This window comes from Eretmochelys imbricata, chromosome 7 (assembly GCF_965152235.1).
Source record: "Eretmochelys imbricata isolate rEreImb1 chromosome 7, rEreImb1.hap1, whole genome shotgun sequence".
In the NCBI taxonomy this organism is placed as follows: domain Eukaryota; kingdom Metazoa; phylum Chordata; order Testudines; family Cheloniidae; genus Eretmochelys; species Eretmochelys imbricata.
In genome coordinates this window covers 11,328,723-11,356,210 of record NC_135578.1, presented here as the reverse complement: position 1 = coordinate 11,356,210, position 27,488 = coordinate 11,328,723, and the positions used below count along the sequence as shown (strand labels likewise).

At 43.9% G+C, this 27,488-nt stretch overlaps 1 protein-coding gene across 1 annotated transcript; it reads right to left on the bottom strand.

Moving 5' to 3' along the window:
• Positions 1-218: 218 nt before the first annotated feature.
• On the bottom strand, positions 219-25,669 carry GXYLT2 (glucoside xylosyltransferase 2). Its single transcript, XM_077822085.1, has 7 exons — positions 25,312-25,669; positions 16,749-16,938; positions 16,367-16,498; positions 7,489-7,740; positions 6,103-6,226; positions 2,011-2,183; positions 219-705 (listed from the first exon to the last, which is right to left on the bottom strand). Exons 1-7 carry the CDS (start codon positions 25,596-25,598, stop codon positions 523-525), a joined length of 1,341 nt encoding a protein of 446 aa, XP_077678211.1. The 5' UTR covers positions 25,599-25,669; the 3' UTR covers positions 219-522.
• Between the last annotated feature and the right edge of the window lie 1,819 nt (positions 25,670-27,488).

The following is a 27,488-nucleotide window of genomic DNA, read 5'->3' as shown; positions in this document are numbered from 1 at the left end:
AAATAGCTGTTTTTAAACACACAAACATTCCCCTGAAGTGTTTAAACTTAAACATGACAGAACTAAAAACAAACTCATTCTAGGGACGGTCAAACCATTGATTCTCCTTGTTCAAGGGGAGAGAAATGCAGGAAGTGAACAAAGAGCATAAGAAGTGGCAGTCTGAATGGATTTTAAAATTCCATTTTAAATCATTTAAGGAGTTATTAATAAAACAGGGAAATTCATGAATTCCAAGGCCAGAAGGGACAACTGTGGAAATCTTGTCAGACCTCCTGTATTACACAGGCCATAGAACTTCTCCAAAATAATTCCTAGAGCAGATCTTTCAGAAAAACACCCAATCTTGATTTAAAAGTGGTCAGTAATGGAGAATCCACCATGATCGTTGGTGAATTGTTCCAATTTAGACAATTTTTGTTAACAACATGAATTTTAAACTGACGGTGCCCCTTTAATTTATCTGCCTCAAATAATTTGGCTACAAGGATGAAAAAATTACCATATAAAGTATAGCTATGTTTAGTATCTGTAGTTGGCTCCCACATGAACAATGACACGATTTTCATAAACCTTCTTCATCGTTTTTTCAATCTGCTTCAGAAAAACTTGTGGAATTCGCCCACATAAAGTGTGTACAGTATCCAGAAACTTAGACTGAAGTGGGTAGTACAAGGACTGGAAGAGATTGTCTTCAAAGGGAAACTGAAGCGGGAGGAGAGCAGAGAAGAAAAATGATTATTTTCAGTAGCTATAAATGACATTTGAAAAGTTTAAAACCACTTTTAGTTGTGAGATGTAACACAGATATTCACAGAGAGCTAAATGTCCTCAACGGCCACAGGGCCACTATTCAACCCATAAAAAGGAGCAGGAATAGGCCCTATAGAAATTGGCACTGGCTTGCTCCTGAGTCGCCACTGACTTCCAATGTATTGAAACCACTTGTCAATCCATTTAAGACTACTGACTTTCAGAAAGCTCTGCCGAGCCACGTTGTCTGGCACAGCCAGCTTCACCGAAACCGCATGTTTAAAGCCCAGGCTAGGGGGTAAGTGTAATTCAGTTGGAGCCAGGCATGTTCTTGGAGTTTACACTTATGCTCACTGATAGAGATTTTCTTCCACAGTGTTGTCTGAAGCAGCTCTATGCCAATCCTTGAGGTACTACAGAACACTATGTATAAACAGCTCCTTTACTCAGAGGTGGAAGGATAGGCTGTTGTAAAGATCCCCAACTGGAGTCAGCAGCTGAGACTGAACCAGGGACTTCAGCCCTGAAAGCACAAGCCTATGCCACTTGAGCTATAAGTAACTTCATTAATTGGCTGCAGTAGCAGGCTGTTATCCTGTATGCAGACCTGTCGCTACATGAGACCATGACACATGTAGGCAGCCTGCTAAGTAGCACAAAGGCAGAGTAACTGAAGATATTTTGCTGGGCTTATGCTACTTATACACAGGTTCTATTAACAAAAAAAGGGAGAGAACTAAATCCAGCATCTCAAGAAGAAACAAAAGGAACCCCTGAAACACTTAACAAAAAAACCAGCACAGAGTCTGAAGTTAGAATTCCATCCCACAAAATGGAAACATGGGACCAATTCTACAAGGTGCTGAGCGCCCTGCACTCCCCTGGGAGGTGAAGAGTATTTGAGGGTCCTCAGCCCTGTCAGGATCAGGCTCCATATAACAGTTGTGCAGTCACAGTTATAACACCATAGTTAAGGATGTAAGATCGAGTTCATTCAAATCCCTGTTTCCATTAATACACTACAGAAGCAGTTTACCAGGCCTTAGGATTTGAAGTTTGTTTTAACATTGAGGAGGATGGTTTCAACCATCCCTTGTACACACACACTGTGAGGTGGAAGAGTCCAACACAGAGTGTTTTGTGAACACAGTACCCTTTTCCTCAAACTTGGGCTATTCAGGCCATTGAGCGCTCTGCTGTAACATCTTGCACTGCTTTGTATCAAATAAAAAAAATACCAAAGAGGAGAACACTTACATCACGTATCACTTCATATAGTGCCTTAAAAGTAGGCTGCTTGTCATCATGGTAGACGCCTCTATTACCATGAAGAACAGATATGCCTTCCTCTTCTGCGCCTTTACAGTTACTCCCATACATACAGTGATCGGGCCGGTAATTCCACTGACAGGGAAACACATAGAGACTCTCTGGCAATATCAGTGAGAGAGAGAAAGAGAGAGACATTGAACTAAACAATTACCGCAAGTTAATCACATTGCTAAGAAAGTGGTGGGGTTGTCAGTCAGGAAGATTTTCGGTCATTTTGTTGGTAGTGACTCAGGGTAACAGCCTAGAATTCTAACCGGGTTTTCTTCAGGGGATGACTGTGTGTAAATCCCATCACTGTTGGGTTGGGGATTGTTACAATAGGAGACTTGGCCCATAGCAAAACTGGGAGGAAAGAGAAACTGGAGACAGAAAAAAAAAAGGGGGGTGGGGGGAAGGGTGCTTTTCAGAGCTACAAATGACAGAACAAGGCCTAGATCCTACACAATGTGTAGCTCCCTCGTCCAGCATCCTCTCTAGTTGTGTCTGTGTAATTGCAAGGCCATGGAATGAGAGGGAGGCAGCACAAGTCACCATCACCTGCATCAGATCTGTAGTGGTTGGCTAAATTTTGACTTCTATTAGAGCCAGTGGGACAAAGCTTTTAAACAATATCCATGCTTACCACTGAAACTCTCATTTAGGCTGTTGACATGCCAAGCCAAAGGATGACAATTTGTTGTACAATGGATTCCCAGAGCATGCGATGAGATAATTTATTCACAAATGCTGCCATGGGAATCTGTGTGGTCACTAACATACAAAGCCACCATACACGCACTGAAATACAATCCCTGTTTCAAAGCCCTTCTGTCTGTTACGTCTACAGTTCCAGATTAATTCCAAAAGCAAATTAATTACTTGCAAAGTGCCTTATGAACGGGCTCCTCCTGCTATTCCTCTTCTCTTAATTTACTCTGTACATTCCCAGCATCTGCAGCACGCTACGATAAATCATGACAAGTCCTGTGGGTCATCTCCCAGCCAGGGAGTAGAGCCGTACTGGTCCCCGCTCCATGACGGCAGAATCACGGCTGTACCGTAAGCACCAAGGACTGAATACTTCATTTGGCCTTTCCTGGGGCTCCACTCATCCTGCCCAGTACAGCTGTGACTGGTCCTCAGGTGAGTTCCTAAGAGGGCAGAGGGAAAAGCAGGAGCGCTTTTCCCCTTCACCACACCCAATGAAGGAGGTGGTCGCAACGGCCCTTTTCCGAGCTCGTTCTGGTCAGCCTGACATTTCTCATGCTTCGCTCCAGCCAAACGCTCAGTGCTAGAATCAGTGGAAGGGGAAACAGCACGGGCCTGATCCAAATCCAATGAATGTCAATAGGAGCTCCAATTGGCTCCAATGAGCTGTAGATTGAGGCCTCTATCAGCAAGATGCCAGCACTCAGCGTTTGCACAAGCACAGCTCCTCCCCAGGCCCTTAATTCTGAACAAGGGCACCACGTCGCTTATCAGTTTTCACATGTGGTGCTCGCCCATTCTCCTCTCCTCCACCACTCAACTATGCTAGCGCTCAACTTTTGCTGTCACAATGAGGTGCTGATTCTAGTCACTCCTTCAAGTCTATTAATATCAGGGATGCCTTGGGGATTTTGTGCTGCAAGGATTATCTGACTGGATTCTGACTGTTTCTTTTACATGGCTGGGTTATTTCAGGGGACAGAGGTTATACTTTCCCAGGTAAAATTGCGAGGTATATGCCTGGCTAATTCATTGGAAAAGCTGCAGTGGGCTGGCGTAGATAAATTAATTGTCCTTCTCGAATGTCTGAGATTTTGAATTGATAGCTCTTTACAATAGGGCTTTCTAAACTGGCATGGGAAGGAAAGTTTTGTTGTTTGTTCTGAAAATACTTGAGATACTAAATAGTTCCTAGGAGCATATTTATCAGATGTGAGGAAAAGACAAGGCCTATGGAATGAAGAAGGATATTCACATGTGGTGCTAATCAGGAGTTTGCTAGTCCCAGAATTCAAGTGGTTTCTCATTTTTCTCTCCCACTTTAAATGATCATCGTGAATTTGAAGTAGATGCGTCGTCTTCTTTCCTTCCCCAGGTACTGCAGCACAAGGCCATATTGCCCAGGTATCTTGGGATGTCTGCCTCTTTTTGGAAACTATTATAACCTTTAATAATGAGGAGTACACAGTTTTTGGACTGCGCCACATTAGCATTTTCCTAGGATTATGAGGCTATTACTTGTTGCAACCAAAAGACTAATTTAGGGCATCTGTCTGCACTAAATAGCTGTTGTTGTAACAGTTGTTTTATTGCTTTGCATTTCTCCTGCCTCAATTTTTTGATTTTTGTCTGGATTATATTATAGCCCTTGTCACTTGACTGAAGATTTGAACAGAGAGGCAAAAAGGAACAGAATAATGGTACCTCCATGTTTATGCTGTGCTCAAGATCATGCTAGGGCAAAGGGGGAAAGCGAAAGCAGATCAGCGTGGATACTGGCATATCAGCATGATGGTACAGGTCCCGGACAAAGGTCCCAACTTTTCCGAGCAAGCAGGGGCCGTTCCACAGAACTTCGGACTAAGTTTTCAAAAGTGGTAGTGATTTCGGAAAAGTCTGAGTCTTTCAACTACCTGAAGAGGGGTTCCAAAGAGAATGGATCTAGACTGTTCTCAGTGGTAGCTGATGACGGAACAATGAGTAATGGTCTCAAGTTGCAGTGGGGGAGGTTTAGGCTGGATGTTAGGAAAAACTTTTTCACTAGGAGGGTAGTCAAACACTGGAATGCGTTACCTAGGGAGGTGGTGCATATTTTTAAGGTCAGGCTTGACAAAGCCCTGGCTGGGATGATTTAGTTGGGGATTGGTCTTGCTTTGAGCAGGGGGTTGGACTAGATGACCTCCTGAGGTCCCTTCCAACCCTGATATTCTATGATTCTATGAGTCCAACTTGAGGTACTTTCAAGGGGCCTGATTTTCACAGGTGGGTGCTTAGCACTTTCTGAAAATGAGACCCCTTTAAAATTGAGGCACCCAAAATCACTAGGCGCTTGAAAACATACACCTATGTGACTATGACCTGAATTCAGGAGGAACTATGTGAAAAGCCAAAAATAGAGCAAGTTGTTTCAAAAGACCCTGTACAAAGCTGGTGGGCATAAGTCAGATCCAAACCAAAAAAAACATACTTGTGTTCATGGCCCACATTTGTAGGTCACACTGCCCCTCTGCTTGCTCTTATCCACTCTCTCGGGCAGGTGTGGTATCTAACATGCTCTCTGACAACAAAAGTTCTGGTAGGATTTTCATATCCTTCCTGTTCACAGGCCCAGAGCAGGCAGGAAAAAGGGAGAGCAGAAAACGCAACACAGCTGGGAGTGCAAACGATCCAAACATCCTGAGGTCACCGGGATGGGTAACTCAGCTGAAGAGCTGGAACGTTGTCTCATTGGAAGGTCTGGCTTTATAGAACAGGTTTAGGAAGGGGAGAGATTTTTCAAGGGCGGGGGGGAAAGGAGTTTTAAAATATTTTTTTCAGAGCAGAGTCAGTGTTGCATCTGTTGGCTTTGACATTGTCACCCCTTTAATAAATATTGGGGTTGAGCCAAATGTCAGAAAATAGATATGGATTTGGACAAAGATGAGTAATTTCAGGTTCAGACAAATATCCGTGCATATGAAGACAAACATGTTGCTTAGCTGGGCTCTAATGCAGCAAAGCAAGTAAGTACATGCCTGACTAACTTCAGCCCAGGATTCAACCTGCAGTTAGTACCATGCCTAGAAAACTCTTCTAAACTTTCCAGTTTAGAGAATATAGTTGGGCATCTGCACTGGAAGTAGGCCCCAGTCCCAACAACACTTATGCCCATAGTAGTCCCAGTGGGTATAAATCCCATTGCAGTCTAAGGACCTCAGGTTTATTCATTTCAGGCCATAATTCAATCTCATGTATATTTTTCAATCATAACAATCCCATTTTTGGATTATACAAGGTCTAGCCATTCTCTTGTTACAGACAAGCATGAGACTAATAGGAATCATTACATACCTGGGTTAAAGTAAAAAATAATATTTAGCAAGTCCTGGTCTCCCCATGTAATGTAATTTTTGTACTTTTGGTATAATGGGTACAACATTTCCTCCCACATCAAGCCTGTTGGTATCATACTGTTCTACAAGGCAGAAAGTAATCAGAGGAAGCAGGTTAATGTTTTACCAAACAACAGGGTAATAAAGTCATAGCTTAATGCCCATGCCCACATATGCAGAACTCTCCCAAACCCTCCTGTACCCAGAGGAGAGGAGGAGCACTGTGAGGAAGTGTTAGGCCTGGCTAGGAGTGGAGTGGCAGGACTCACTGAAGGGTGGGCTGTGCTCTTGTCTTACTCAGCTGAACAGGGAAGCAGGACCACTTGGGGCTCAGACTGGTGTGGTGAGCAGCCCCTGCTCTCCAGATACTTGCCATTGAGAGCAATTGGCCAGGGAGCTGGTGAAGAAGAGCAGGAGTGGGTACAGCATTAGCTCCTGCCTTCCTACTCACTGGCCAAAGTAGGGACCAGGTGCAAGTTGGGGGATGTATGCTGCACCTTCCCAAGGGCTATGGTAACTTTTACTTCAGGGAAGAGGAGGGATCATAACTTTGGAGGCACAATTCCTTCCTGGGGCTGCCCCTAAGGTGACATAGCTATGCACTGATCCTTACTCAGGGCTGACCTGAAAGGCTCAATCTAGCCTGGGTAAGGGTATCAGGACCAGATCCTTTAGGCAAGGTCGTGGAACATTTCTTCACATTGCTGGGCACTTACTCACAAGAGTAGTTATGGGAACAAGTGCTCACCAAGGTAAATAAAAGGTTCCACAACCAAGGCCCTTTGACATGGAAAGGACAAAGCCAATTTGAAAATCATTCTCTTCATTTCCACCAGTATCTCCATTGACATCCACTCGTGATTTGCAGGGGTGTCAGGGAGCTCAAGAGCAAGCCTCATTCAATATAAATAAAACAGATTATTCCCTATGTTATTCATACCACCTTGTATATTACCAGTGAGAGGTATTTTTTAAAGTCCAGAATACTCAGCACTACCGATCCTTGGGTTTCTTTTTCCATGCATCTCAGATGGGAGAGCAGGGCAACAAATGACATCAGCTTTCCTTTTGCTTTTAGGCTGTTGCACTTTTAGGGTTTTAAAACTCTGGCTTTTGGGGAAATGTTTATTTGTTAAATATAATCACTCACTTTTTTTTTGCTTTTGTTTTTGTTTTTTTAAAATATCAGGAAATCTTTCTACTAGTTTTTCTAAAAGCTTGGTTCTGACAGTTTGTCCAGCATCCTTTTTCAATTCTATACGGTACAAGTTGTTTTATGCAAGCACATGTATCCCTAAAAGTTTACTTTAAAAAAAGAAAGTAAATTTCTACAGCAGTGTTTCACCTTGAACGGTGTGTTTCTTATCCGGGTTAAATTCATCAGCATGACTCCGGAATTGACTCCAGTTGTTCCATAGTAAGGGTGGCGAGCAAATCGACTATACCAACCAATCTTTGGTATTTCGTGCTCTGGGGCCATAGCAGCCAACTGTGTGGAGTTGAACTCTTTCAGAAAGCTCCAAATGTCATCAATGGGCCTCAGGAAGAGAACGTCAGTGTCCACGTAGAGAAGAGAATCCACATCCTTTAAAATCACCTTTGGAGGTTGCGGGGTGGGGAAATGAGGGAAGATGGAAAAGAAGACCAGACAGACAGAAAAAGGAAATCTATTACTGCTCAGGAATTACTTGTATTTTAAATTATGCATTCATGCAAACGACAGAGTTATCAACTGACATCACCAACTGTTGTGGGAGTCACAAACAGTAGGTAGATTTAAAAAAGAAAAAGAAAAAAAAAAAAGCAACCAGCATTGCAAAATAGCTAGAGCAAAGTGCAAAAATCAAGGGCTATTCTTTACACAAAACAATAATCAGCTTAGTGTCATAACAACCTGAGATCTAACTCACAAGTTTTATTTCATATGGATTTTACTAACAAAACACCTACCTTCTGTACTAGTATAGTGTTGCTAGTTTTTCCAAAGACTAGGAAGTTGTGCGATTACTGCAGAACGTGGGTATGTAATTTAGGCATTGATATGGCAAATGTTTTGGAAAGTAATTATAAAAAAACCCAACATTTTACAACTATATACACACACACACACACACACTATATATATATATATATAGCCACAATATGCACCAGGGTCTCTTGGCATGAGACCCTTCCATGGTCTAGCCCAAGGGAGGGCAAACTTTTTGGCCTGAGGGCCGCATCGGGTTTTGGAAATTGTATGGAGGGCCAGTTAGGGGAGGGGGTAATGGCCTGGCCCCCACCTCCTAGCACCTCCCCATCCCCCGGGGACCCCTGCCTCATCCAACCCCCCGTTCCCTGACGACCCCCCCCCCGGGACCCCTGCCCCATTCACACCCCCCCGACCCCTGACCGCCCCCAGGCCCCCGCCCCAACTGCCCCATCCAATCCCTCCTCCCATTCCTGACTTCCCCATCTAACCACCCCTTCTCCCTGCCCCCTGACTGCCCCATCCAACCCCCCCCCCTCATTCCTGACTGCCCCCCCCCCCGGACCCCTGCCCCAATTCAACCCCCTGTTCCCGCCCCGACCCCTATCCACACCCCTGCCCTTTGACCACCACCCTGAACTCCCCTGCCCTCTATCCAACCCCCCCGCTCCATGCCCCCTTACCGCACTGCCTGGAGCACCGGTGGCTGGCGGCCCTACACCGCGCCGCCTGTCTGGAGCCGGGCCACGCCGCCGCCACGCAGCGCAGAGCACCGGGTCAGGCCGGGCTCTGCAGCTGCGCTGCCCCAGGAGCTCACAGCCCCGCCGCCCAGAGCATGGCGCCAGCAGCAAGGTGAGGCTGCGAGGGAGGGGCCAGGGACAGCCTCCCCAGCCAGGAGCTCAGGGGCTGGGCAGGAGGGTCCCGCGGGCCTTGGTTTGCCCAACTCTGGTCTAGCCAGACAGCCAAACCTAGATCCCAGGTTGGCTAGCATGGACCTCCTCCTCCCCAATGAATCGGGGGGGCACCATGTTCTAATGCAGCAGAAAAGAAAATGTAAGGTAGTTGATAACAGAACAGTTTCCCCTCTCCTTTTGATCTTGTGTTTCCTTGCTCCCGGCCATGGCTACTTTTCCTGTTACAGCTCTCTGCCCCCTCACTGAGTAAATTACATTCACTTATTGACATGAATTAAAGCCATATGTTTCCGTGCAGTTTAATTTAAAAACGTTAACTGTGGATCACCTGCACTGAAGTGTTTTTAATTCCTTGCTTTTTAGGAAACTATGCCGCCAGCCAAATAAAAGAAGTCTTAAAAAGGAGGTTGTGGGCCATAGTCTCATCTCAGTTACCACAGTGTTAGTCAGGCAATACTGCAGTTAATTCAGTTACACCAGTGTAAAACTGCTCTATGGGAGAGTAGAATCAGGCCCATCATATCTAGTTTATTCTTGCTTGCAATATGCCCCCTGGTGGAAATCCAGTAACTTACACATTCATTGATAATTTTAGCAGGGAGATAATACGGAACTTTAAAGGTGTGAAAATTCCCTTGACCTTCACAGAGACATGCAGATATTCATTATACTGTTTGCTAAACAGCAAACGCTATTAGTTAAAGCTGAAAATCAGTTACAATTATAACCTTCCCATGCCTCCCCATTTTTATTTGCTAAAACGGTCCAAAAAGCTGAAGGGCTGACATTTACTAGCCTGGGTCTCACCCAAAAGTTTTGTTTGTTTGGCACTTCTGTTCAGCCATTGATTGCAGTCAGGTTGGGGAAGGAAACAAACAATCCCTAGTCCAATTGCAAAGACAAAGCATCCACATTTCCCTCCTTACTCAGGTAACTCAAAAACCAGTTGAACTTGTAAACGGTGCTCGCTGAGGTGTACCCCGTCCCCTCGCCTTGCAACCATGTATGGGATAAACTGGGTTATTAATATTGAAGTGATAAGTGACAGAAAAAACACTTCTGAGCATGCTCAGTAGGCTCCTGTTAACACTGGACCGAATCCTTGAATGCCAACCTCAATGCGATTTTGTCCTGGCTCAAGGCTTCAGCATTTGGCTCAACATTTAGCCTAGTTAATGACAGCTCCACCCCATTTCTGACATCACAAAGGCACATTCTCCCTGGCCAGCCTGACAAGCCAAAGGGGTGCCTGCACTTTTTAAAGTGGAAAATAATGTCTCTGATGAGGGCTCCGTGCAGACAATTACTCGCTTGGTTATTGAATAATACATTCGGCTCTAACTTACTGTAGATAATGGCACACACAATATCTAAGTGGCACAGAACAGTTTTTCCCTCTGAACGGGCACCTGTTGTTACTAGACAACACAACCTGTGACAGGAAGATAGCAATAAAACTATATAATATTATTAGTCCAATACTATAGATTAAAGAGGCAGAGGCTTGAGTTAGACTAGGAGTCAGGATTCCTGGGGCAGTGAAACTCAGAGAACTGGGCCCTGAGTTTCTCTTGCTAGCTCTGGAGGAAGCTAAAAGATGATAAGCTGAAACATGCTTCCTTGTCAGCTGCCCCAGGATGTTCAACACACTGTAGAGTCAGTTGTTATTTATTATTAGAATTACTATAGCACTTAGAAACCCTGGTCAAGACCCAGAACCCCACTGTGCTAGGTGCGGTACAAACACAGAACAAGAAGGCAGTCCTTACCCTGAAGAACTTACAAGCTGAGACTTGTCTGCAGTACGACGAGTATAGTGGCACAGATATAGCACCGCAGTCATGCTGGCATAACCCAGTAGTGAAGATGCAACCTACAACAATGGAAGGTGTTTTTCCATGGATGTATGAATAGCACCCCCTCCCCCGCCCGCCGAGCAACAGTAACTATGTCAATGGAGGCATTCTTCTGTCAACCTACCTGCGTCTATTCTGGAAGTTATGTCAGCATAGCTATGGCACTCAGGTGGTTGGATTTTTCATACCCCTGACTGATGAAACTGTCGGCCTAACTTTTAAGTGTAGACTAGGCTTAAGTATAAGACAAGAGCTAACAGATGGACACAGACGGTACAAGGAAACAATGAGACAATACTGGTCAACATGATAGGCAGTAGTCTCATCACACCAGCGGCCCAACCACAATCAAGTTTTTGTAGGCGTCATGGAGAAGGAGAGTTTTAAGGATCTGCAAAACGAACTCATTATCCTCCTTCAAAACCTTCCTTGCAGGCTGGAAGGGGAGTGCTGCTATTTCTTCGAAGCCTTTAGAACTTTCCTTGTTCACATAGGAAGTGTGAAAAATCATCTTTAAGCTGCAGAGGTCAGTGTGATTAGATCACATCTCTTCCTGGAGGTAAACTGCTGTGCCCAAGGCCAAGTCATACGCAACTTCTAGAATAATGTGGCCAAATGAGTCCCTCATGTAACTTCACTGCAGCCAATGGGGTTAAACCAGGGAGGGAATTCATTTTAAACTCTGGTGCTTCCCACAATCAAGTCAAATGTAGTATTTACAATAATCTTTGAGCTCTGCTAGAGTGCGATTTTCATAAGCAGCTAAGGGAGACAGGCACTCCCTTCTCACTGAAAGCCAAAGGGAGTTGGATGCCCTTACTCACTTAGTTGCTTTTGAAAAGCCCAGTTTTAATGTCTCACTTTGGCAATAGCAGATGTACTCGATACTAACAAACAAGTCTCCAGACAAGATTTTTGAGTCAGGATGTGATAGAATTCCTCCTAGTTATGTGACTTTTGAACATGACCAACTGGGAATATGAGAGTCCTGCTTTTCCTTGTCCCCTTCCTTCCCCCTCCAATCCATTTACAGTTTAGAAGAGCATAATCTCCATGTTTTTCACAGCTGTGTAGCGTTTTGCTAATAAATCTTTTGAGAGTTCTCTTCAGAACTTGCTATATTTAGCTTGACACTTCAGTTAAATACTCAATTATCTGTAATTTGATTCCACAACTTCTGTCTCTGTGGATTCTCCCTATGTTAGCAAGGCTGGCAAGTAATAACATGCTGGCAGGTAAGCTTATAGTGGTACCGAGAGACACAGTGCTGCCGATAGGTTCCAACTGGCCAGCGGGTCCATACTCCTGTGCTTTGTCCAGATCCTAGGGCTGACCCGTGACCAGGCTCACAGGTTTGGGGAATGTCTACGTTCGCACCCACAAACATCTTAGTTAACGGATTTCCAATTAAACTGAGCTACCTCCAGTTACAAGAGAGCCAAAAACTCCAGTCAGGACAATGTCCTGGGGTCTATTCCCAGTTCTGCCACTGATCCACTATGTGGCCCTTGGCAAGTCATTTCAACAGACTCACGTTAGTTACCTGTAAAGTGCAGATGACACTAATCTCCCTCACAGGCTTCTATGTGTGAAGAGCTTGGAGAATCTGGGATGGAAGATTCTGCGTACATGTTAGTTACTATTAAGACTGAAACCTTCCTTAAGCCCTCTGCATATTTATAGTATTTTTGTAATTCCACGCAGCAATGTGAAAGGGCCACCCCAGCTCTCTAGATGGGATATAGCATCTGTGCGTCCAAGACAAACAGCGTGTTTTCACCCAGATGTCTGTAAATTGTTCCCACAAGCAGGGCTCCATCTCCGCAGCTTCTTGCTCACTGGAAAAGTAGATGCTTGTTATTTATTATTTGTTTGGAGCCTTTTTCATGGACAAGGTGCCCACTGTGTTTGGCGCCGTACAAACACAAAACAAGCGATGGTCCCTGTCCCAAGGAGCTCACCCCTTCCCAAGCCACTGCCGATGTTCCCAGTGAAACGACCAGGGCAGGTATTCAAAAGCAATGCAGCCAACAACCCACTGACCAGGCTGAGAGCATCACTGGACAGGAAGGCAGCAATTTTCCTTTGGGGAGGCAGAATGGGCTTGCGGTTCAGGCACAGGACTAGCAGGCAGAAGGCTTTGCCATAGGCTTCCTGCCTGACTCTGAGGAAGAGAAAAAGCTTAAGGGAACTGCTCCGTCCCCATATCTGTGAAATGTGGACAGCATTTAGCTCACTCACAGGGCCACCAGGGCAATGAAATAGGACCAGATTTTGCAAGCTTTCCTCAAACTGCACAGCACCCATCTCAGGGTTTTATATTGCCGCCCATCACCATCACATCTGAGTGCACTGAAGTCAAGGGGACTACCAGTGGCGTAAGATGGTATCTAGCGGGGGTGAAGGTGCCATCACCTGACTACTGATGCTTGCACAGACATTGCAGATACTCAGATGGAACTTCCTAGAAATATTATTATTCCCATGGAACGGTTAACCCTGCTACCCACCCACCCTGAACAGGTTGGTAACATGAATGTACCCTTAATATCTCAACGTAATTTTGTTTTAAAAGTCCGTTATTTGTAATCATTTCAAGAGCCGATCTGCAGCTCCCTTGATTTGGTTTTACAGAGATAGACTGCAGCCAGAACATCAATGTAAACTTGATTTCATATTACCCTTAGGTTCAGTCCATCTACCCTATGCCTGATATGACAGGTTTATAATCCGACACTGTGACTTCCCCTTCTTGGCATCTACTGTGGATCTTCCTTAACATTTTAGTCTCTGGTAGCTTCTACAAAAATCAGGAATGCCAGCATTAGTCTGCCACTCAAAATGAAACACTTCATTATCTGGGGTTACAGGGACAACACATGGCCTTAGCATTATTAGCTATGAAATTCACATTGAAACTTCCTTGTACAAGGCCCCTTCAGTGCACGCTTGTACATTTCTTTCCAGTTTCACAGGTCTGTTGGCATTCCATAAAGAAAAGATATTTAATTGGCAGGGAAGTTCAAAGGAGAGTAAACCAAAGCCTCGAATTCTGACCTGAGATTAGCACATGCATTAGCTGAACCAAGATAATGTGTGTATCTTAGGGGGTACATAGCCTGTGCTCTCAGCTGCTGTTCCCTTGGGCTCTCCAAAAAAAAAAAAAAAGTGTTAACGTTTTATGCAGTTCCACTCAGAGATCCGTAGGACATGGAGTCATTTGAAGAAAGGGGGAAGGGTTTATTTATTTGCGCACTTGCCTGTCAACATCAGTAGGCTAATTTATTTAACACATGTCTCAACTTAATGGTTTAAACAGACGGAATGTAGAAAGGGCATTAAAAGAACGCCACCCCCACCCAGCTCAGGACATCCTCTCAGAAGAAGCCTGAGTGAATAGACGGGTCTTGAGGCACATCCTGAAGACCAACTAAGTTGATCTCTGTTGGACTCCAGAGGGGAATTCTCAAGCTGAGGGCCTTCAACTTCGAATGCTCTTCCACCACTCAAACATAAGGTCTGATAGCTTGAAAGCTCTGAGATATCATGGGCCAGATCCTCAGCTTGTATAAATGGTCCCTTATTTCAACTGTTGAGGTTATACAGGATGAGAGAGCTGGTCACTGAGATAGTCAAGAGCCAAACCATGAAGAGCTTTCTAGGTGTAAAGCAAACACCTTGGACTCCATGATGAAACAAACTGGGAGCCAGTGCAACCTCCGCATCACATGTGTAATATTCTTCAGTGAAACATTTGCCTTCTGCACTAGCTGAATTGTCTCAGCCAGTTTTAGGTCTGGGCAAACATAGCATGCGCTGCAGTGATTCAGCCTGAGGGGGCAAAGTTATGAATGTGGACATCGTTATGGGTATTCATGAGCAAGGGCTGGAACCCTGTGGGTAAGCACAGATGAATAAAGCTTTAACTAAAGCTCTGTTCATCCAGAAACAGCTCAGGATCCAGTAAGACTCCAGACTATGAACCTGAGTAACAAAAGGTAGGCGTACTCCCCTCAACCAAAGCGTCACTTACCACCTCAGCCATTTCCACCACTTGTTTTTCCCAGCTCATCATCACCTTAGTTTCAGTCCCAACGGTCCTCAGCCACCTAGCTCTCATCCATGCCCCAGTCTCAGTCAGACACTAGGAAAAAACCAACTGATTTGGTCTGAGAAAACAGACCAAGCTGGGGCTGCAGAGCACTCAATCATGTCGCTATCTCCTCACAAGCACCTTAAACCTGAGGAATGACAGGACAGAACCTCAGGGCACCCTACACAAGTCAGCCCTTGGAGCTGACAAGCACTTGTCCAATATTCCCTTCTGCATCCTCTCAGAGAACAACGCCACTCAAGAACCAACTCCACCTGTCCCTGGTAGGGTGTGCAAGTTCCACCACCACCACCTTGAGGCAGAAAGCTGCTGACAGACCGAAAAGCATCAACGTGGACACCTAGCCTTTGTCCACCACCAGAAGGATGGATGGAGATCAGCAGTCAATAACAACAGAGCAGCCTTTCTGCCCCAAAAGGCTCAATCCAGGTGGCATAAATGACTACAGAGGTACAAGGCATGAAGGATCAGGCGCATTCACAGCATGGCTCTTCTTAAACTGGGTAATGAAAATGCTGTTCCATGAACACACTTAGGGGTCCGTTTTCCTGGTGTTTAGCTACAAGACTCCTACACAGTCAAGGCTGCGTCTATGAGAATACAGGCTCCGAACACGGCACGTGGGCGGAGTGTGAATGCAGTGCTCCAGCTACTACCATGGCTGGTGTACACACTTCACAGGGACTCTCAGCTGTCTGCCTCTAGCCCCAACATTCCCTTGTGTCTGCAGTTGACTTTCCATGGGAATTGGGCACCCAACTGGTCTTTATGCCTTTGAAAGCCTCCCCCCTAAATGTTACTAAACAAATAGAATCGTTGGCAGTACAAGTTAAGGGAGAGGGAGCCAATACAACGTGCGCAGAGGCTGGAGGAGCTAACATAGGGGCTTTTTACACGCCACGATTTTGAGAGTCTCACATGGGATCACATTTTTTTGAACCATGGAATTGCATTCTCTAGGGACAACCCTGAGAAAATGCTTCCTGGATGTATAAGTGGGGGCAGGGGAAGAAGAGTCCTAAAAAAACCCTCCATTCTAATGGGGCACATAGGGAATGAGAGAAAGGGGACCAAGGACTGCATCTTTAAAGGAGTGTGACGTTTAGAAAGCACACAGCACCTACATCCAAACAACACTGACACTGAACCTCAACAGGCAAAAGGAGCTGGCATCAAACAAGAAGCATGCATTCTTTGCAAGGGGGAGGAATGGTAAGATTGTGTTTTAAGTGGATAAAGAAACAGATAAAGATGTCCTAGAAAGGAAATTTCAGCTGGAAAAATGTTTTCAATCTCACATTGGCAAAGCTTCCTTACTTTAAAACAGACCTTTTCCTGAAGCTGCATATTCAGAAATCCAGGTGCCTTACCGGAAGAAAGAGGCGCTGGGCAGCACAAGGTTTGAATAATTTTTTCCATTCCTGAGCATTTCCTACTGAAAAAGCAATTGGGTAGACACTGTATTCAAACTTCTTGGTGTAAGAGGAAGGCCATTCCCTTAACTGAAAAACATGGGGGACAGGATTAAAATTCAGATACAGAGACAGGTTTCTGCAATACTATTAAATAATCAAACAATTTAAAAAAAGAAAAGCCTGTACAGATCATGGTTAGTAACAAGCCCTCACATTTTTTTTTTTAAAAAAGATCCGATCCACTAATTAACTTGTTGATATCCATGTATTTGTTATCAGACATTTGCAGGCTACAACCATTGCATTGTTTTTGAAAATGAGAAAGAAGCAGATACACCTTCTTCTCAAATTCAGGCTTCAGGGAATCCTCAGCAAAGATGTGAAACTTAAGCTTCCTGTAGCTAAACAGAACTGCCGATTTCAGCATGATAAGAGTCTCTTCCAGCCGGTCGCCACACGCCACAACTGCCAGGTGCATCCATTGCAGAGATGGAAGTTCTTTCAAGTGTTTCTGTTCCCCAGGTCTTCTAAAAAATAAATATACATAAAAAACATAAAATTGAAGTGAGTGGGGGTGGAGGAGTTTTTTTGGGCATCTACATTAAAAGAGCATTATATCTATTTAAAAAAAAAAATGGTGAATTCGTTAGAGTGGAGCTTGTTAACAGGATGTAGAATGTGAGTCACTGGGTCCAATCAAGAATGTGATCATGAGAACATGAAGAAATAGGCTAGTTATTTTTTGTATCTTTAACTAGAACAGGTTTGATAGTTCTTCCTGTCCGCATACATCTGTACCACGCAAGTTACACTGAATTAACAGCACAGAAAGTCATTGTTTGGCTTTTGAAGAGCGAGTGAGGTTTTTATTCTAGATTCAGTGATTTTAAAGACAAAAGGGACCATTATCATCATCTAGTCTGACCTTCTGCATCAAGCCCATTATGTCCGTTTGAATAGAGCACGTCTCCCATCTGAATTTTTTTTTAAGTTTTAGAATGCTTGACCAGTATATAAAAGGCGAACATACATATCCAAACCTGACATGTAAAAGGCATTTTCAGAGGCCCTTTATACTCATCCTACTGTGCCTCATCCTGTTCCCATTGTATCTTGGGTCATGAACTCCACTGAGAAAAGGGATTGGCCCATTGCATCAATTTAAAAAGTGACTAGTGATTTCAGGTGCTTCAATTTTCTGCGTGCTAAACCTGAGACAGTTTCAAGGGGCCTGATATTTACAGATTGAGTGCCCAGCACTTTCTGAAAATCAGGCCCCTTTATAACAAATAAGGATACCTAACTCTCATATAGGGCTTTTAAGGCATCTCAAATTGGGAACGAAGAATCAGTAGTCACTTTTGAAAACTTTGGCCTTTGTATTTTCATTTATTGGTATAGAAATAAAGTCATTCCTAGAATGATTTTCTCTTGGTTTGTCCTATTTGCATGCCGATCTGAACCACATTAACATGCTGCTATCCAGATGCATAGAAAAAATAAGTAAATCACAAGCATCACAGTTATCACTGGGTTGTTCAAAAGGATAAAGGTGATATATTGCTGAAGTGAGGAAATAAATCCTAGCCTGGTCCCAGCTCAATATACACAAACTGACATGCACAAAATCAATTAGTACAGCTAGTATTACCAACAAAACAAAAGGCCTAAAGAAATTACAAAGAGAAAATGGCAATTAATTAATAAAACTCGGGATGTCTCTTTCCAGAAACTAACAATGTTCATAATGACCTCAGCATGATAGCTGTCGTCCTGTACTGCAGAATAATCTGCTTATGCTTTAAGCCCCCAGTACTTTACAGACCGCACAAAGCAACATGTTTCACTAATGGTTTAAAAGTCTTGGTCTTTAGTCATAATTAAACCTCAATTTCAACAGTGTATAAATAATGAAACACTACGTTTATGTGAAGTGGTATTTACTTTCCAGACTATCAGTGTAAAAACCACTGAATTATTAAAATGAATAATTGGCTCCTCATACAGATCCTGTTTCCCGCTCCCTCCTTCTAACCATCTCTTTAATGTTTCCGCTTAATTGAGTCTCTAAATCAAGCCATATGTAGAATATAAATGTGAATTACTTTGATATAGCTTATGGCCACAGACTTCAATGGGAGCAGGACAAAGCTCTAACCTCATATTAGGACATTTCAGGTGCCTGTGCCAAAGCCCTAAGTGCTGTTGTGCGCATTTTTAACCACTATCAATTCTCGGCCACACATGCAGAGAGTGAACTCAAAGGGCAACCTCCCAAGCTACGTAAAAAGGGTCTTCCAGCCAAGGCATGCTGAACACAGACTCAATGGGTTCAGCCCAAAGGAGGTTCCCTTTTGGTCCACCTAGTACAGCTGCTGTCTTCAGGCCTGATCTACACTTAAAACGTCGCTACATCGCTCAGCACAGTGAAAAATTTGATACCCTGTGTGATGTAGTTAAGTCGACTTAACCTCTGCTGTCAATGCAGCTTGGTCGATAGGAGAATTATTCCATTAGCCCAGCTATCACCTCTCCAGTGGGTAGATTTACTAGAGTTATGGAAAAAACTCTTCCGTCACTGGAGAAACTGTCTACAGTACAGCACCAGAGATTAGCTACTGCAGTGCTTGTAATATAGCTATACCCTTAGTTTCAGTTTGGGCAGAAGTAACGTACAGCATGTGCGCATACCATAAGTCCCTTGTCTAGATAGGGGATCACACTAAATGGTTACTGTTGCTTGAGTATAAGGTTAGCAAGTGGTAGACCGGATCAGCTCTTACAGGTCACCATGGGCTGTGAAGAGAGATACAGAGCCAGATCCTCAACGTGGGTAAACTGATGCAGCTTCATTAACTTCAATGCAGGTACAGCCATTTACCTCGGCTAAGGATCTGGCACAGAACATTCAGCACAAAGCGCACAGGTCTCTACCACTTAAGCTAAAGAAGAAAATTCATTAGCTGGTAGCAGCAGTAGGATCTTATCCTCTGTGTAGAACACACTTAGATAGTGTTACACACTGAGCTTCCAAAAAGGAGGAAGAAAGATACACTGTTAGCTCACTTAACAGAGTTGTTATTTTGGGACAAGAGGGGTCTACTTTGAATCTGGGCCGAAGTCTTGTACAGGGACCATACTCAGTGAATCCAGCTATTATATAAAGCCTTCTCTAATTGGTTAGTATTTAACCATTAATTGGCACAACTACATTTGGAAGCAGACAGTTTTCCGACACTTTGTCTGGCTGGAAACTGCTACATCAGTCAATAAGACGACTGATGCAAATTAAACGCCTGAAAAAAAATGCTTTAACAAAAAAACGCATATTTGTTAAATGCTGTGGTGACCTTCATAAAGGCTCTAGGATTTGTTTAAGTGAGACATAAGCAATTGGTAAAGCCAAAGAAACAAATACTGATCCGATGAAGTCACCAGTTTAAGATATTAAAATATTTTCATTATGGAGAGGCATAACTAATAGTTATGATCTGAAATGGATGGGGAACCAAGAATTCCATCTTTGATACTGTCCCTATGAGGCTTTCATCAAGTCTTGATGACTTTGTTTCCTCATCTGTAAAATGGGGATTATAATATCTACCACAGGAGTCTCAAGGAGATTAATTAGCATTTGCAAAACACTCTGATGCTACAAAGCACTAGATTATTATTAGCAAACCCTTACTCTGTTTGCATATTTGTGTTCATTCATTTATAATCTGATTGATTGGTCACTGAAGTAGTTCCTTGTTTTTAATGATTGTTACACACGTGGATTTTATAATTTTCTTTCCATTCTTAAATGATTGGAATATTTCACTTTAAAATATTAGTCTAAAGTAGATGACATTTGATGGGTTTTAAAACAGTCAACCAAAGTGATTACATAAAATGGGAGCTTTCTGCTATCTTGAGCTCCTTTTACTAAGCCCAATAAATAAACCTAGTTTGGGCAGGTGTATTTAGGCAGAGCAAGGAGCAAGAGGAAAGACAGGAGAAAAGAAACAGACAGATAGGATTAATTCAGAACAGAGACTTCCCTACAGTATCCATGTAAGACAGATTCTAATATGCCATCAGCAGCCTCATTACATACTAGTCCAAGTACAGATAGCTTTAACATTAAGCACTACATAAAGCCCTGACAAGCACTTGCAAAGCATATCATAAACATTTAGCATCTGTCATAGAAAAGTTTAAGCCAGCTCTGTTAGCACAGACAGCATTATTATACACAATAGGGTATAATAATGCTGTCAGCATTAGGCCCCTCAAGGATATAGCATCACCAACCTCTACGCAATTGCTTAACTGTTGGCTTTAACACGATTTGTATTCATGGTTTCCTTGGGTGGAACAGAGATAGTGGCAAGAAACTGAGATCCCAAGAACAACAGTACACTTTCCTCTCCATGGGTTTAGATTAAATCTAATTTTCTCATTTGTCACAGCCAGAGGCTTTACCATAATCAGACCATCACCTGTCCAGAACCAATCCAGATCCATACAAGACAACACATCCTTGCCTCCTTACACAACCTGCTAATCTATTCAAGCCTGCAAATTTTCTTAGAGGAAGGTAAATTCCACGCAGCATCCCTATAGGATGCAATTTAATACTTTAAAAAAGTCTCATGTTATGATCTCATCATATCTCACAATATAAACAGGGTTACATTTAGGCAATACTTGGAGAGTTGATCCAAAAAGGAAAACCTTACAGGGACTGGTGATTCATTAAATAAGCTTCTTTCCTCGGAGTCAGCGCTGAAACAATGGTTGTGGTATAGGGATAGATGAAATAAAAACACATTCAGTGACACTTAAAAAAAATATATACTAGAGATGTCCAAAATTTTCTGAATTAAAAATATGATCATTTTTGCCAACCAGCTATACATTAGACGTGACTGAAATTTTTTGATGATCAAAAAGTTTTGTTGAAATTTTAACATTTTTCTAAATTTGGTAATGGGGAAAAACAGTAAAAAAAAAAATTAAAAATTCTCACAAGTCTTTGGGATTTTTTAAAACTTTTGCTGTTTTGGGTTGATGAAGATCCAATCAAAGTTTGTTTTAAAAAGGAATAGTATTATACTATATAGAAAAAGAGCATCTTACTAGATCACACCTTTCTTTAAAGAAAACACTTTTGGGAGGCCTAAACATGTTGACAAGTATCTTTTTAAGACTTTGCAGTCCCACTTCCTAAGTCTTGCCACCTTAACTAACCATAGATCCTAGTTTGTTTGTTTGTTTTTTTCCCCCTTAGAGGTGAGACAACCTTTTGCATACTTGGGGCCAGAACCTGCTAACCCTCATTTAGATCAGTAATCCCACTGAAAGTTATGGGACTCATTACTCACAAGTGTAAGGATTCACAAGATCAGGCTCTTAGCCAACTGCTGAAATAGAGAACAACTTTAAAAGCACAACAGAACTTTGCAAACAATGCTGAGCTTTAACAGACACCTACAAAAAATAATCCAAAAACCATAATTAACCAAAATAGAACAAGTGAGGATGTTCAGTTCTGTCCTTGGAACTTCAGCAGGTGAAAATATGGGCTCAGTGAAGGCCTCACCTTCTAAAACCTTGTCCATACAAGGAAAAATGGTATGTTTTTAAAACTCAACAGCTAACACATTTTAATCTTCTAATGTAGACGGAGCAAGTGGTAGTAGCTAACACATTAAAATTACCATTTACTCTGTCTACACTAAGATTTTAAAACGTTAGCTATTACATTTTAAAACCATGCTTTTTTCTATCATTGACACACTGTAATGCCCTGTCTACATGAGCCAAAAAAGGGTGCATTTTTCCCAATCAAGCTACGCTAACTCAACTGAGTTAAGTCAATTAATTCTCCCGCAATGCCCATGTAGACAAAGTTTCATTCTTTAAGATCATTTGAGCATACCTAGAAAGTCTGGTCGTGTTGCAGCCTACATACTTACAGGTCAAATGATTTTAAAGGTGTGAAATGATGTCCTCACTACAGGTACGTTAAAGGAATTATGGGACTGGGGTTTCAATCAATTAGCTTAACTCAGGTGAAAAAATAAAACCACCTTTTTTTGCCTGTGTAGAGTATGGCAGGGACCAAATGGCCTAAGGCCCTGATTCATCAACTTACATAAGTTGATTACATAAACTTGCGTCTAACTGTAAGCATATGTAAGCCCCAGCTAAATGCATGGGACTACTCACATGCCTAAAGTTAGACAGAGGCATAACAAACTTACCGAATCAGGACCTATTTCTCCAGAGCCTGATTCCAGCCCTTTGAAATTAGAGACTTTCTGTTGACTTCAATGAGATTTGAATTAGATCCCTAGAAACCAAGCAGATCATCTCAGCAGGCTAGTGAGAGAGAGGTGTAGCCCAGGGGTTCTAAACCTTCATTGCACCACAACCCCCTTCTGACAACACAAATTATTACATGACCGAAGCCTGAGCCCGCCAAAGCCCCATCGCTCTGGGGAGGTCCAAAGCCAAAGCCCAAGCCCCACCACCCCGGGCGGGGCGGGGCAGGGCAGGGTGAGGGGCGTCAAAGCCCAAGAGCTTCAGCCCCAGGCAGGGGGCCTGTAACCTGAGTTCCGTTGCCCAGGGCTGAAGCCCTCAGGTTTCAGTTTCTGCCCTACATAGTGGGGCTCAGGCTTCGGTCCCAGCCCCAGCAAGTCTAAGCCAGCCCTGGCAACCCCATTAAAAGAAGGTCCTGACCCACTTTGGGGTCCTGACCCACAATTTGAGAACTGCTGGTCTAGCCTAAACCTGGGTCTGTCACTGGTCTTCTAACTACTTAGAGAAATAAGAATTTTTTTTTTCTAGCCATGACATAACTTTTACATGCTTTGCAAATTATACACTGACTTGAACTGAGTAATACTCTCTGGCAGTAGTCCCAGAAAAAACAATGGAATGGCTAGTGCAATAAAGAACTGATCAGCAAGGGTATCAGAATTGGACCCTAACTATCTGCTCCTGCTCCCAGTGAAATCGGTGACCTAACTCCCATTAACCTCAGTGGTACAGGATCACGCCCTAAGAGCACAGAAATTTAATGAAAGCAGAAGAAAATGCAGTGTTTAAATGCAGCTTCTTTACTTTTTTTTTTTTTGGGGGGGGGGGGGGGGAAGTGCTCCTGATTAACAAGGTTTCCTTGTGCAGACCTTGTAAAACGTACTTGAAAATGCAATAAACAAGCAAAACCCAGATAATGTCAAATTTTCAAAACATAAGATGATTCTTATTCATTGAAATGGAAGGGTTGTTTACCCTCTTCAGAAGATTTTGCTACTTTCGCTCTTCATTCTTTTAGTATTGTCCATGATTTCCATGATAATCTAAGAGATATGCTCCAAAGAAAAATGACTTCAGGAGGTACAGTTGCTAATGTAAATAATCCAGCTTTAATACATCAATTTGAATTCTGTTCATGATCCATTGCCAGTCACAGTAAACATCACTTGCGCTCAATATAGATACAATGCTTGTAAGAAACCAACTGCTTTAATAATTTAAAGAATAAGATCTTATAAAACGGGACAGTCTTTCAGTCAGCAAAAGGAAAAGGAGTACTTGTGGCACCTTAGAGACTAACCAATTTATTTGAGCATCTCTGTGAAATCATGAATCAAAGACATACAAAGTTCATTTGATAGTTCAGTCACATTCACCATAATACAGCTAAAATGCAGAGGAGAAAAAGAGTCGTCTACCCACAGAAAAAAAAACCAGTGCAAATATTTGTACTTTTCTGATTCATAATCACAGTAACTTTTTAAAAAAATATTCTAGTTGCAAAATATTTTAAAAGCTAGCTCACATTAAATCAAACATCAATTAGCAAAGTTTTCTTAACGGCACTCATATATAAAAAACAATGGTAAAACAAGAAGTATTCATTGTTCTCTTAACTGTTTAATGCCAACTCATTATATAAAATATATTAGAATGTTATTAATGCCATACACAAATAGCTATTCACCTTTCATCTGATTTCATTTTGTTTTCACTCACTTTCAATACAAAATGAGCACAAGTTTAGCCATTGCGGTTGACAGCAATTTCTCACCTATTTGTAATCTATCACTACCAAATTACACTTTATTTTTTTTTTAAATCAGCTTTATACTTCAAAAGAACCACAAAACCAGTCAGAATGGTTTTGCTTATGAAGGCTGCTTTCTCACAAAGGTGAGCCACACATGTCTGTTACCTGTACAGAAATGGGAATTCTTTTCTACAGGTTAAAAACAGAACCTCTGCATGGCACTTCCAAACATTTCCATGGGGTCTCAGACACTGATGTTTCAAGGAAAAGTCGATTAGGAGACAGGAGAAGCAGTTTATACGCTTCCAGTTATTGTGTGCAGTGCAACTAATCCGTGGCCTTGCAACCTAAAGAGGGAGAGCGCGTGATGTATTTGCCAAACTCAAGAGTGAAAAAAAAAAAACTGGGCTATTTGAGCAGGAATTAAAAAGCAAAGGAAAAGGTCAGTGTGCGACTCAAACCAGAGGGGTTCAAGTTAGTGAAAGGACATAGAAAGTTCTTCCCCAGGAAAGTGCATTCTGGTGCAGTTTTGCCACGACTCGACCCGCGAGGAGTCCAACGCTGAAACTGACCCGGGGCACCACACATTCCACAAAACGCATTACAGGGGCTGCTGCTCCATGCCAAGATATTGTCGAGGAAGGATCCCGCTTCCAACCAAGGAAGCTCTGATCCAAACCGCTGCCGTCCGAGCAGCAGAATCGGGATCTCTAGATCCCGGACCAACCCTCCTTGCAAACTTACCCCGGAAATTTCCCTCCCTCCCGCCGCCCCCAATCCTCTATTGTTGCAGCCAAGCCCCGGAAAAAAAAAATAAAACAAAAGCAGCCGCACTTACCGAACGTTTGCAAACTTCCCTCTCGCAGGACTCCGCTTGCCGGGGTTTTTGCTGAGACGTGGCTCCCGCTTGGAAATCTGAGCTGCCGCCGCCGCCTGCACGGGCTGGAAATGTGCAAAGAGTGGGTGGGCGCGGCCCCCCGGTCCGGGGGAAACGGGCAGCAGCGGCAAGCGGGTTTCTCTGGCCCCTTGCAGCGGCGGCTCATCCGCGTTGCCCACGAAGAGATAGAGCAGCAGCAGGATCCCCAGGCACAGCAGGATGGCCACCACCTTGCAGTAGAGTTTCATGGTGCAGCGGGAGGGAGGCTCAGTCCCCGGGGAACGCCTCGCACGGGCTCCTCATCCCGCGCGCTGGCCAGCGGGAGCCGGACTGGACGCCCTGGGGCCGGCTGGGCGCAGCCCAAGGCACCGTGCGCGGGGCGCCTGCCCGGCTCGCATTGCTGCGCCGCGCTGGCTGCTCCGGGGCCGGGGGAGGAGAGGGTAAACCGGGGCGGAGCTCACCCCTACCGTACTGTGTGGAATAGCAGCTCTCCCAAGCTCCCCCCCGCTCCGCGGTACTAGCCACAGGCTGCCTCCATTGGATGGAGGGAGCCTGGGTTGATGGTGAGGGCAGGGGGCGCCTGGGCTGGGGCTCTAGGAAGGCAGAGGGATCTAGTGGTCAGAGCAGGCAGCTGGGGAGCAGGGATCGGGCTCTGTTCCCAGTGGGTATTTTGTCTGCGGGGAGTCACCCAGGGATGGCTCTTGTCAATGCTCTGTGCCAGCCCACATGGGGAGTTCTGGGGCTGGGGCCTTCCCTTTTCTGTGCTTCTCGGTCCCCCCCCCCCACCCGTAAAACAGGGATGCTAATCCTGAAATAAACCCATAGCCTGCTAGGAGTTCACAGCTGTCCCGAGGGGTACCTCCGCCCTGCGGCGGAAGGTGTCATTTCCATCTCGGGGAGTCAGACCCGTGCTCGCTGGCATGGAGCTAGCATGCTGGAAATAGCAGTTCGGCTGGGGCACTGAGCTGCCAACCCTGGGGTATGCACTAGGGCGGCTAGCTGCTGCTGCTGCCGCCTGTGTATTCACACCACTATTGGTACAGTGCTAGCTTGACGAAAGTGGTGTAGGTCTGTCTACTCAAGCCAGAAATTACACCCCTACCTGCAGTGTAGACATACCCTAAACGGCATATCCTGGCCACGCAGAACTTTGTGCTGGCAGCAGGGACAGGATTCCGGTCCTCTTGCTCCAAAACACAGGCCCCTGCCCTTTGAGCTCAAAAAGAATCCTGGTAGCAATTAGGAGTGTAGGTCCTGTGACACACAGAACTGTGGAATTCTAATTCCATACAGACTAACTGGTTCACTGGAGCACTGTCCCACTGCCAAGAGGTGTTTCACACATAATTCACTGTTAGAGACCCTTTGGTCAGGGATGCAATCAATGTAAAAGTCCTGTTTGGTGATGAGAACAGGAACTGAGAGTCAGGATTCCTGGGTTCTACCACTGACTTATCACTGTATTACGCAGAGCTAGACTTATGACTGGCAGGTCCTCAAAGTGCCATGGTTATGTGAGTGTGCATGTGGGGTGTGGAGGACAGGAGGTGGATGGGGATAAATCAGTCCCTGAAATACACTTCTTCTGTCTGTGCTGCCAGATTGGGAAATCAGGCACTGAGATGCTGTCTACTATACACCTCAACACACATCCGCACCTTATCACACACACACTATTTGCATCCCATTTGCCAGAGGTAGATTATGATGGGTGGTGAGTTGTGAAATTTTCATGGGAGTGCAGGAATACAAGAATCCACTTACTTTTCTTGTGTTTTGGACTTGCCTTGCTGTGACTGTGGGCAAATTATTTCACCCACCAATGCAAGATCAATGGAGATGATAATATTGACCTACCTTACAGATTAGGGAATCAAACTCAGTGAGGTTTGTGAATTGATTTGTGATCCTTGGATGAAAGGTTTTATAGAAATGCAAGTATTAATATTATGCCTTATGGCTAGAATTTAACTATCCAAAGGATGGAGGCATTACAGTCACAAATCTCTGAAGTAACAGCTGTTCTAGGGAAATAGGGCCCCCAAGTTTTCTCTTTAAGGGTGTGTGCTTGATACAAGATCTGCAGCAGAGCCACAGCTGGCCCAGGTCAACTGACTTGAGCTCACAGGGCTTGGGCT

Excerpts from the sequence above, each read along its gene's own strand:
- GXYLT2 (XM_077822085.1), bottom strand. The coding sequence starts at position 25,598 with ATGAAACTCTACTGCAAGGTGGTGGCCATCCTGCTGTGCCTGGGGATC. Across the intron at positions 16,499-16,748 it reads AGCCTGAATTTGAGAAGAAG|TTAAGGGAATGGCCTTCCTC; the intron begins GTGTATCTGCTT and ends CATGTTTTTCAG. Across the intron at positions 6,227-7,488 it reads TAAGAAACACACCGTTCAAG|AACAGTATGATACCAACAGG; the intron begins GTGAAACACTGC and ends TCTGCCTTGTAG.